Genomic DNA, 11,878 nt, shown 5'->3' with positions numbered 1-11,878 from the left:
AGCCGAGCGGAGGGACCCCCGCCCCTCCCGCCAGCCGGCTGGGCACGCCGGAATGACGCGAGCCGGCATTCCCCGCCCCGACGGCCAGCTGGGAGGTGGGCAGGGCGCACTGAGCTGGCTGGGCGCACCAGAAAGACACGAGCCGGCGTCCCCCGCCCCAACGGCCAGCTGGGAGGCGGGCGGGGCGCACAGCGCTGGGCGCGTCAGGACGGCGCGCTGGAGGCGGGCGGGGGCGCACAGAACTGGGCACGTCGGGACGGCGCGCTGGGAGGTGGGCGGGGCGCACAGAGCTGGGTGCGTCAGGAGGCCGCGAGCCGGCGTTCCCCGCCCCGACGGCCAGCTGGGAGGCGGGCAGGGCGCACAGAGCTGGGCGCGTCGAGACGACGTGCTGGGAGACGGGCGGGGTGCACAGAGCTGGGAGCGTCGGGAGGGCGCGAGCCGGCGTTCCCCGCCCTGACAGCCAACAGGGAGGTGGGCGGGCCCACAGAGCCCGCTGGGCATGTCGGGAAGGCGCTAGCCGGCGTTCCCCGATCCAAAGGCCAGCTGAAGGGGGGCGTCTTATGGTCAGGTACGTCTTATGGAGCAAAAAATACGGTATTTTGCATTCCCTAGATAACCTGTAAGTAAGTGCATAGCTGAGATTTAACAGCTCTTTAGTTTTTTTTAAAAATGGGGACATACCCATCATTCTCATCTGCACTCTTTTACATGCATTTTCATTACAGTTTTAAGAATGTTAGACAAGAAGGTGAACATGTTAACACTAATGTTTTCCACTTGAAGAACTTTCCAGCTGCTCAGACCTATTTTTAAAGCTCCTTCATAGATAACCTGTACCAAAGGCACACACAAGAATGAATAAAAGCAGAACTTGCAAGAGAGAGAGAGAGAGCAAAGAAATTCACAAGGCAAGTAAATTTATGGTTTATGAGTTGCATCTACCCACCCCACCACCCAAGGGCCACTTCACAAATACCCTTTTACCTATACAGGGACGGGGGTTGGGTGGAGGAGCCAGACCTGTTACAAGAGATATTTGCTCACCCATATCTATTTTGCTGCTGCCAATAGTGGCTTCCCAGTGTGTGTACACACAGCCAAAAAGATGCTTGTATGATCTACACATGGCACATACAGATGCCCCCCCCACACAAAAAGTAAGATGTCCGGGATAAAATAGGCCTTAGGTCGATAATGCACAAGAGAATTTCTGGGGCTGTTCCTATTGTAACCTACTGTTATTTCCATGGAGTACTTTACGGTCACCTGAAATCAATTTATGACATGGCCAAATAACTGCTGTGCTGCACCCCCTTCCCCTTCTCCTCATGCCCCATCTCAAATTGCTTTGTCCTTCCAAGTAACCTGAGCCTGATAGGCAGAAGCCACAGGTAGGAAGGAGACAAAATGTCTCCATGGTGTAAAAGAAGATTATTTACAGGAATGTACACACCTCAGATTTACAGTAAGTTGCACGGTCCTGGCTTTGCCCAGGAGATATTCTGAATACCTGAGGAATCCAATTAGATTGGAGTTTCCTTTCTGTCTTTGCTTGGCGATGGCTTCACTGGCTCCTTGGTTACCTTTGGCTGTTCTTTCACTGCTTTCGTCTCTGGGGGGACAGAGTCTCTTGGCAGTGGCTGCTGCGATGTGCTTCCCCGCTTCTCAAGCTCTTCTTCTTCCTGCACCTGCTGCTCTGATTTCGCCCGCTGCATCTGCAAAAGCCGAAGCTGCACTCGCAACTCAATGATGGCTTCCCGCTCCTCATGAATCGCTTGGTTCAGATGGTTGTTCTTAATCTGTATCCAGCACAAGGGAGAAGAAAAGGATCACTTTTAGCGGCAATCAAACAGCCACTTATGTGGCTAATGAATCATTAACAGGGTATCGCTTCAGTGTCACTCTTTCTTGGAAGGGAGACAAGTGTGTGCGTGGGAGGGCAAAAGATTAAAAATATGGCCAGTGAAGATCCAGTTCCAGGAGGAACAAAAATTTATAAACGAGACATCAACAGCACCTTTGAATACACTCCTGATTCCCTGTCTTCTAAAGAGGTTTTTGTAATGATTACCTATTAACACATTTTGGAGAAATGCTGTGTGTGCTAAGGCCATGCATCTGCAGCAAACAGACTTAGTAAGCGAAGAAATAATTATTAGCGAGAAGTGCCTATCACTCGTATGGGTTAAGAGGATTTATAGGTGGGCATTTAGAACAGAAAGCATTTCTAAATGCCCGCCTGTAAACCCCTTCGTTCAGGCAGAGGTCTTGGGCCCACGTGAACATTTCAAGAGCCTTCCGGGCCAATCCTCAGTCCACCCCTGCTGCTGTTTTCTGGGCACTTGGAAGACCAGTGGGGCAGCTGGGTTAGGGATTACAGAAATGATGCAAATGGTATGCTTCGCCCAGGATTTAAAGTCTCTGTTATTATGCAATCCTCTCTTGCATCCAGACAATCAGCTTGTTCCAGTCATAAGAGAACGTCACTGTTTCCCTAGCACTTGGAAGCCTAGCTAAGAGATCAAAGACATCTTGCAGATTAAATGTTCCCGCTAGCAGGAAGAGCAAGGCTCCCTACGTGAGGAAAGCTCACTTCATGCCTCTTGCCTATGGGACTCACCAAAATTTGGGAGATAATCATGCTTCTTGGATGGGAAAAAAAGAATCAGAGTTGGCAAGACGTTTGGTGTGAGAGTTTTAATCACCATGGGAGGGGATCAGTTTTTCTACTCTAGGAAGAGCAATATAATCCTAGTTTATAGTACGAATGTCTTCTTCAAATTGTTTTATATTACTACAGTTCTTCACATGTTTTTGTTTCATTTTTTAGAAGTATGATTATCTAGGGCAAAAGATGCAGAAATATCTTTGTGGAAAGAGTAGGCATGTCACCTGCCCACATAAGGCACCTGATCTTTTGGCTGGTTGGCTCTCCCACCTGCCCATACATCTGGACTGGCAGGTGAAACAGTGGGGGGGGCAGATGTGACATCAGGCAATGTGAAAACCCAATGGGTGAAAACCCAGACATGACGTCAGCTGACACTCTGGAAACTCTATGGCAGGGGGCCCCAACATACTACCTAAAACACATTTCCTGGCACCCAAGTGTTTTTATAAACTAGGTGGGGCCCGATGGGGCTTTTACCCAGCAAGGCATCTAATTGGCCACTGAAGATATGATTGGCTGTGCAGATTTTTTAAAAAATGTTTTAGTTGTAGCTGCCATCAGAGTGTTGATTTTATTCCATTCCTCACTCCTCTTTCCCGGTATATTTAAAACAGGCAGCAACCAGTAAAAAGTTTTTAATGACTGTTCCATGTAAAGCCTGAAAGCTACCTTATAGCACCATAAATACTGAAGACATTTGCAAGGGAAAGAAAACTTACACTTGCCAAGCAAGAGACTGTAATTTTAATTCAAAGCATTACATCTTGCTTCAGTACACTTCTACATCAAAAAATTCTTCTGTCCTTAAACTGAAAAAAAGTAGGGGAGGAAAGGCTCTCAGTGAACCAGGAAGCTGTTAACAGAACTGCCATTAAGGGAAGAAAGACGCCCCTGCATCTGAGCACACAAACCTGAGCACACTTGCTAACAAGCACTGCCATAACCAGGCTTACACCCCTTCACTCCCTCTTCCACAAAATAGTCAAAGAACACCATTATTACACTGGAACACAATTTTACCTCCAGGTCTTCGTTCTGCCTTTGCAAGTCTTCCAAGATTATCTGTAGCTCTTCCTCGTCTTCACTCTCACTCTCGCTTTCAGAAGAATATTCCTCAGTTTCGCTTCTACCATGCTGGCGGCTAAAATGGGCAAAGCACAAATTTGTAGCACACACTGCTGTTAGGCTGGTCTGTTCCAACAAGAGTCTTAAAGCAGGGGCGTCAAACTCAATAGTTCCTAGGGCCGGACATGACTAGGGTTGCCAGGTCCTTCTTGGCCACCGGCGGGAGGTTTTGGGGGCAGAGCCTGAGGAGGGTGGGGTTTGAGGAGGGACTTCAGTGCCATAGAGTACAATTGCCAAAGCGGCCATTTTCTCCAGGTGAACTGATCTCTTTCGGCTGAAGATGAGTTATAATAGGAAATTTCCAGCTAGTACCTGGAGGTTGGCAACCCTAGATATGACGTAAGTGCTACTTGGTTGGGCCGCGCCATGCCTCACCAGCCCAGATTGAGAGTGTGTGTGTGTGTGTGATGCCTCAGCTGACCTGCAGGCCAGATAAGAGCTCTCAAGGGGCTAGATCCAGCCTGCGGGGCCTTATGTTTGACACCCCTGTCTTGAAGTCTCATAAAGAACATCTTCTGGAGAACACCTCCACGCATTTAAGCGCAGGGCCAGTATGCGACCCAAGCAGGCATTCGGCATGCCCAACGGGCAGGAGCTGTGGCTTGGGAAGATGCTTGTGGCTGTCATGCATGCTGTACCCCTGCTGCCAGGGGCCCATCCCGGCAGCCTGTCTTGTACCCTTATCAGGGTGCCCCAGGAAAAGGTACAAGTCTGAATGCGTGAAGCTGCATCAAACCATCAGTCCATCACAGTCAGTCTCATCTACTCAGACTGGCAGTGGCTCCCCCAGGGTGTCAGGCAGAGGCCCTTCACATCACCTACCGCCTGGTCCTTTTAGCTGGAGATGCCGGGGATTGAACTGAATTGCATTCAAATGGGACTAGCATTTGATTTATTATTTTTAAAGTTTCTTCAGAATTCAGCCAGAGGTTGTGCCTGATCAGGCAGAGGTTGCATTACCTTTGAATTTCTGCTATTTCTGCTCTGAGGCGATCTATCTCCTCCTTTTCAGAGGCTATCTGCCTGCGCAAAAACTGCTCCATTGCCAGTAGTTCTTCTTGTTCTGTCAAAATCTCATTCTCCTACAATAATAATAATAATAAATTATTTCAGTATGTCCTGACTCATGGGCTAGGGACATCACACCGTAATCACTGGCCATGGAGGGGGGAGGGGAGGGAGGAGAGAGACATAGCTGCTGTGTGGGTAGGGTTGCCAACAAGCTGGGAGGAAAATGTCCCATCCCTTTAATAGATGTTTGATAGATGGAAATAGGCAGCTGAAGTTTTTCATGGCGTGGAGGTAAATATCATCTGGTAAGTCCATTAAGCATTCGTTAAAGGGACAGGACATTTTTATCCAGGCTGTTGGCCACCCTAACTAGAAAAGACACACCACACTCTAAATCAAAGTTGACGTTATTGACTGCCTCTCCTGGTATACCACCCGAAGGACATTAAGATCATCCGATGAGAACTCGCCGGTGGTCTCTGGCCCTAAGAGTGTGCAGCTGCCCTCCATTCCGGCCTGGTGTAATGCTCTGCCAAGGAACATGAAGGCCCTGCGGGACCTAAGGGAGTTCCATGGGCCCTGTAAGACAAGAGCTTTTCCACCAGGCCTACAATTGAGGGCAGCCGCAAATACCGTCTGTATTGGCCCGCCTCCCCCACCTTCACATATTTGCAATGGTTCGGTTGAGGGGCAGCCGCCTGTGTGGGCTCTTGCAGCAGAGCGGGATTTATACGCCATCTCTTGATTATTGTTTTAAGGCTTGGTTTTATTGATGGTTTTATTGTTGTTGTTATTATATGTTGTAAAGTGTTTTTTTAAATGACATTATCCACCCTGAGCCGGCTTGCTGGGGAGGGAGGGCTACAAATATGAAAAATAAATAAATTATCCCACCCCCGCCCTTGCAGCCCAGGTGACATAAGACATGAGGCAGCTGTCGATTAAAGTATTTTTCAAATTATTCAAACCACTGACAGAGAAAGGCGTCATTCACCTACGAGCTGCATGAGTTTGCCTCCAAGGCACCTGGGTTGCATTTACTCACTGCCTTATGGTATGGCCAAAGAAGGGAGGCAGAAGAGGGGGGAAAAGTCACAAGGAGGTTGGGTTGATAACTGGAGTTACCTGAGCAAGTAGAATATTAATAACTTCTTCATTCTCGTTCATCTCCGCTTTGGAAACATCCTCCTTTGAAAGGCTGGCAATCTCCCGGGCAATCTTTGTCTCACACTCCTACATGGGAAAGAACCTTCATCAATGCGTGCTGCTACAAAGATTCACACAGTGAAATGCGATGGCATATAAATAGCCATCTATACAGTTTTTGTGCCCACGGATTTGCGGAGAGAAAATCTGAGATTTCACATTTCCTAGAGCAGGGTTAGTTGGCTATATTAATCGTCTGCCATTCTTTCTGTGACAGATGGTGGTTAAATTAGTGCAGCTGCTTTTGATTTTTCCAGGAACAAGCAGGCTGTGGCTTCTAACTAGCAGACTGTTCAGCTGATTCATATGCAACGGCAATTTGACACACGTCTGCATCCCCGAACACAGGGCAACTGAGCGCAGAGAAGCAACGGCCCGACAAAGCACCAGGTAAACACAGCAGCAGTCTGTGAGGCAACCATGGCAAAGAGGTCACATGTCGAACTGCGAAACTAGAAGCCAGAAACCAAAAGCCTTCCCACAAGGAGAACATTCATCCAGTGCAATGGGTGAATCTATTACCATCCCCAACAGAAGCTGAACAAGCATAAGCAGTGTGATATCAGGACTCCAGATCACTGTTTCGCCAGATCAGGTGTTCTGCTGGCACACCAGACTATTCATTAGACAGGGCAGGGCACAGAGGTTCTCAGTAATGCTGTGCTCAGGCCCAGGGATGCAATCCCTACCAGTTGGCAGCCGCTGCCTGTGTTACTGCACAGTTTATTTATCCCTTGTTCACGATACACTGCTGTGCAAAGGTACATGTGTCAAGCAGCCAGGTGAAAGGGAGCCCTTTCCTCCCTTACGCCTCCTTAAACAGACTAAAAACACTTTCCTCAATCAGAACTATGGAGGCTCACACAACTCTTAGAACGTAAGAAAGGCCATGCTGGATCAGACCAAGGTCCATTAAGTCCAGCAGTTTGCTCACACAGTGGCCAACCAGGTACCTCTGGACTAGACCTAGGGTTTTCTAGCAGGATGGAAGTGGTGGACTACTCTCTTTCCCCCTAGGAACAGCACGGCACCTTAGCAATTCCCAACAAGCCACACTTTCTATCACTTCAGATAAAGCAAACCACGCAACATGGAAACTTTAACAACTACGGGGAAGGAAAAAAGGTCTCATGTTAATTAAAACTACAACATACTCACTTGTCTCTTAGCTTCTCTTAGCTTCCTCTTGAGGGCAGTCAAAATTCTTTGCACCTCCCATAGCCTCTCCTCTTTGGATAAATCTTTGATCCCCACTTGCAGGTCTCGGTGCAGACAGTTCAAAAGGAACTCCTGGTAAAATAAACACGCACCCCTGTTCAGCACTTCAGTTAACTTTTAGCCATAACCCAGTTCCTCCTTTAAAAATTTTCCCGAAAGAACATTAATCAGCTATTTACCTCAATAAAATCACAGTTGGAAGAAAATAATTTGATGAGATAAAAATGGAAATACATGTTTGTTTGTTTTTAAAATACAAATCCAGCAAGAGAGCTGATGGGGTCAATAGCACCCTACATTCTAAACCGGGATCTCCAATGTGGCACCTGCCAACCCCTTTTCTGGTGCCCAACAAGTGTTTTTAAAAGGTGGGCCAGGCCCAGTGGGACTTTGCCCAGCAGGGCTTCTGGTTGGCTGTGCAGATTAAAAAAAACACACACACATTGCTTCGTCAGGAGCTGCCACCACAGTACAAAAATCTTTACTATGTGACTGAAAATAAGCTATGCGTGGGCAAGGAAATATTTTTAAACGAAATGTTGCGACATCAAGAGAACATTGCATTTTAGTTAGGCATGAGCTGTAACTATATGCCATTGATGGGGGATAGGGAATGCATAACTGAGAGCACTGAAGGGCATTAACAGCAGTTAGCACCTTGAAAGGCCCAGCTCAATTTGAAATAACTGAAACTTAACCCAGGGTGCAAACAAGGTTAATAAATGGAGTACCCAGGTGCCATAATAGTGAGAAGAAGGGGTTAAAACAATTTAGAGTTTTTATTCAAGGAAGTTATTGTTGGACAGGCTGTAAATTTTGACTCAATAATTTTGACTCAAATTTTGACTCAATAAAGTTCACAGATTATTATTTTTCCCAGAGCTTAACCAACCAATTAATTTTTTCTAACCGAAATATTTTCTAATACATTTTTGTTTTGCCTGATTATCAGCTTCTGTTCCAAAACCAGGAAATATTAATTCAACTTGAATTCAAAAATTATATCTTGAAAGGATATTTTACTTTTAATGTAAATGGATTTTCCTTCACAGATTGGCTGTGAACCTTTATTTCAGGTTAATCCAGCAGACCATGACTCTTGTGGAACCTTCACTCTTCTAACTCGTATGCTTTCTCAGCTCGCCCAATCAGAAGGAATGCCTGGCTCTCTTTTTACCAGCCCTTGCACATTGAGGGCTCCCCAAAACCACTGCTTGCTGTTCCTTTGCTCTGCCGGGTTTTCTCCTTGGCAAGGTCTCATGCTTTCCCCATTGATGTTTGGAACAGTTTCCCAGAGGGTGTATGTAAAGCCAGCATGGTGTAGTGGTTAAGAGCGGTGGTTAGGAGCGGTGGACTCTAATCTAGTGAAATAGGTAGGTTTCCCCACTCCTCCACATGAAGAGAGCTGGGTGACTTTGGGCTAGCCACAGCTCTCTTAGAGCTCTCTCAACCCCGCCTACCTCATGGGGTGTCTGTTGTGGGGAGGGGAAGGGAAGGTGATTGTAAGGCGGTTTGGTTCTTCCTTAACTGGTAGAGAAAGTCAGCATATAAAAACCAACTCTTCTTCTTCACTGCCCAGGTTTCAGAAGTTATATAAGACAATGAATGATTTTTTCCCCCAAAGGACTTCCCTAGATAAAGCAATTATTCATTCAGCAGAGTTCCATGCTGAGTTGATGGGCTTTGGGCTGTATTAATGGGTAGTGCTGTGCTAAGATTGTCCGTTGGTAGGCTATTTAATATTTTAAACATATCGTAAGCCACTTTGAACTTGGAATGAATGCAGGATATAAAATGTCCAAACAAATAACAAAGTATGTCTGGCCTTTCTCCCTCTGACCCATCTTAGAATAGAGCTGCAGGAGTAGCTTGGCACTATAGCTGAAGCCTAGCTGTCCTCAAGAGAATCCTGCTCCTTATAAAGTTGAGATCGTCATCCTATCAATATAAAATCTGGCCTCAGCTTCAGCGTTAACCCAACTTGCAAAGGAAGACAACTGGAGCGGGAACAGCAAGACTAAGTGTGGTGCAAGCAGCCGAAGTAAGCAAGCACAGCATGCGAAACAATACATCCTCTTTACTGCTTGCGCTGTGCACGAGTTAATTCCCACGCTTCTTGGAATATGGAACAGAGCCCTGTGAAACAGAGTGGTAAGCTGCAGTACTGCAGTCAAAAGCTCTGCTCACGACCTGAGTTCGATCCTGACGGAAGTCAGTTTCAGGTAGCCGCCTCAAGGTTGACTCAGCCTTCCATCCTTCCGAAGTCGGTAAAATGAGTACCCAGCTTGCTGGAGGTAAAGGGAAGACAGCTGTGGAAGGCACTGGCAAACCACCCCATTAACATAGTCTGCCTAGTAAATGTTGTGATGTGACGTCACCCCATGGGTCAGGAATGAACCGGTGCTTGCTTTGAAACATGAATGAATTTGTAAGAGCCTCAACTCTTTTCTTAAACATTTTTTTAAAATCTAATAAATCTATTGCTTCTAGTGATTCAAATTTAACACAAGTTCACTATGATATAACATGAAAGTCACAACTGCTTCTATCAAAGTCAACTGTCAATACAACCAGAACGGTTTAGTAATGAGAAGACCAACCTGGCGTCTAATTTCTTCTTTGATGCTTTCTTGGGTTTCTGGCAATGCTGGCATTGTTGCCATGTTAGACCAACGAAGAGGCTTTGTCACTGGCTTGAGAGTCACATTTCCAAAGAACTCTTGAACGTGAGTAAAAAAAACATACAGGACACGGTTGCTGATCTGAGAAGACACAAAGTCACAACACCACTTCAGAGAAAAACAGTCACCTGTTTTGTCTGCAAACACCTATTTTACAGAAGCCAGAGAACCTTATAATACCCAGGCCATGCAACCAATTTCTTAATCTTTTGCAAACATTGTTCTTGCTTTAAGCGGAAGTGAAAGGAGCCTTAAATTTTAATTCTATAGTCAACGAACAAAGTTGGTCTGTTTAACATTTTAAGAAGTATGGTTCTGGAACATTTTAATGAACACAGATTAATACTGCTTACGTATACCACTTTCTCAAGGGCTAATATTTTGAGGGTACCCAAGCATACCCCCCCCCCGCAAAAAAAAGATGCTGCAAGGGAAGTGCCACAAATTTACGAACTCAAACATTTTATTTGCATGACTCATACCAGGGGATTCAATTTGCAAGTTACACAGCAACCATCCAGCTCAGGTCATGATGTCCAATTTTTTTTTTGAGCTGAAGACATTTGCACCAAATGATTTAAACCTAGGGCTTCTGGTGGGGTGTGAAGCATAGCAGACTGTCTGGGGGCAGGGGACTCTCCAGCACCAACTGGAAGCCACCACAGGACAAGGCCGCTATAGTCTTCAGGAGTGCCCCTTTAAGGAGCCACCACCTGCACTACAGGTGATAAAGTCTCCAGGGGGGGTTTGAGGACAGGGCCCAGACGAATCAACAAGCCAAGCCACTCCTGGCATGCGTGAGTTGCAGCGCTGCCTTTAAAAGGGCTGGGAGGAGGCCCCCAGGTACCCACACCGGGCTGTAAAAGAAGAGAGCTGATGAGAGGAAGAAGAATTTGGTGATCTTCAAACCTCTCTCCCCTCTCTGTTCAGGTTAATTGGGTGGCATCCAAGGACCAAGGTGACCTCCCCACACACACACTCGTTCACACACATAAATTCACTCATTCCATTTAATGCCTCTTCTTCTGAACATGGTTTCCAGGCAATTTTCCCACCCAGCCCTGCATTCGTTTCAGCCACTTGAGAACATAAGAAAAGCCATACTGGATCAGACCAAGGCCCATCAATTCCAGCAGTCTGTTCACATGGAGGCCAAACAGGTGCCTCTAGGAAGGCCACAAACAAGACCACCGCAGCAGCATTATCCTGCCTGTGTTCCAAAGCACCCAATATATTAGGCACGCTCCTCTGATCCTGGAGAGAATAGGCATGCATCATGACTAGTAGCCATTTTTACTAGTAGCCATTAATACCCCTCTCCTCCATGAACATTTCTATCACTGTCTGGGGGGCAGGGGACTCTCCAGCACCAACTGGAAGCCACCACAGGACAAGGCCACTACATCCTTCAGGAATGCCCCTTTAAGGAGCCACCACCTGCACTACAGACACATGCAGAACAGAGGGCAGAGTGATTTCTATCACTGTGTCAGAAAGCACCACGGGTTATGCAGGATGTTGTGTGTACCTGAACCGTAGGGCTGAGTACTATGGAAATGTTCTGGATGTTCATTTTTGTCTCCAGCTCCTTTGCGATGACGTGGTCCATGTGCACCACCAGCCAGGAAATCAGAAGACGGTTGCCCTCTGGCAGCTCTTTCAGGAGACGCTGGCACTCTTGCACTTTCTCAGCCTCCGTGCTCTTCCCACAGGCATCTTCAAAGCGTGGCATCAGCTCTTTGGTAAGCACATTTTCAGGCAGTTCTCGCAGGTATTGCTTCAACAAGCTGGCTACAGTGTTGGGCTCGTATTCCTCCAGGTTCGGAGATTCTTCTCGATCATAGGCAGCTTTTAGCTCATCCACCTTTGATTTAATTCCTTTAAAAACATTCACAATGAATAGTAGAGGGAGTTACCCAACTAAATTTGCAATACACCTTTTGTGGCTTCTTACTCTGGAGGGCTG

General features: G+C 46.7%; 1 protein-coding gene across 1 annotated transcript in view; it reads right to left on the bottom strand.

The window, feature by feature from the left end:
* Positions 1–1,250: 1,250 nt before the first annotated feature.
* Positions 1,251–11,878, bottom strand: part of RALBP1 (ralA binding protein 1) — a 30,125-nt gene continuing 19,497 nt past the window's right edge. The window contains exons 4-10 of the mRNA XM_056854326.1: positions 11,441–11,790; positions 9,832–9,993; positions 7,172–7,303; positions 5,933–6,040; positions 4,757–4,878; positions 3,692–3,812; positions 1,251–1,799 (exon numbers count right to left, since the gene is read on the bottom strand). Of these exons, the coding sequence (XP_056710304.1) occupies positions 1,524–1,799; positions 3,692–3,812; positions 4,757–4,878; positions 5,933–6,040; positions 7,172–7,303; positions 9,832–9,993; positions 11,441–11,790 (1,271 nt within the window). The 3' untranslated portion in view covers positions 1,251–1,523. The remainder of the gene's footprint in view (positions 1,800–3,691; positions 3,813–4,756; positions 4,879–5,932; positions 6,041–7,171; positions 7,304–9,831; positions 9,994–11,440; positions 11,791–11,878) is intronic.

The sequence above is a fragment of the Euleptes europaea genome, chromosome 8, assembly GCF_029931775.1.
Source record: "Euleptes europaea isolate rEulEur1 chromosome 8, rEulEur1.hap1, whole genome shotgun sequence".
Classification (NCBI taxonomy): domain Eukaryota; kingdom Metazoa; phylum Chordata; class Lepidosauria; order Squamata; family Sphaerodactylidae; genus Euleptes; species Euleptes europaea.
This window is presented reverse-complemented; position numbering and strand designations above follow the sequence as displayed.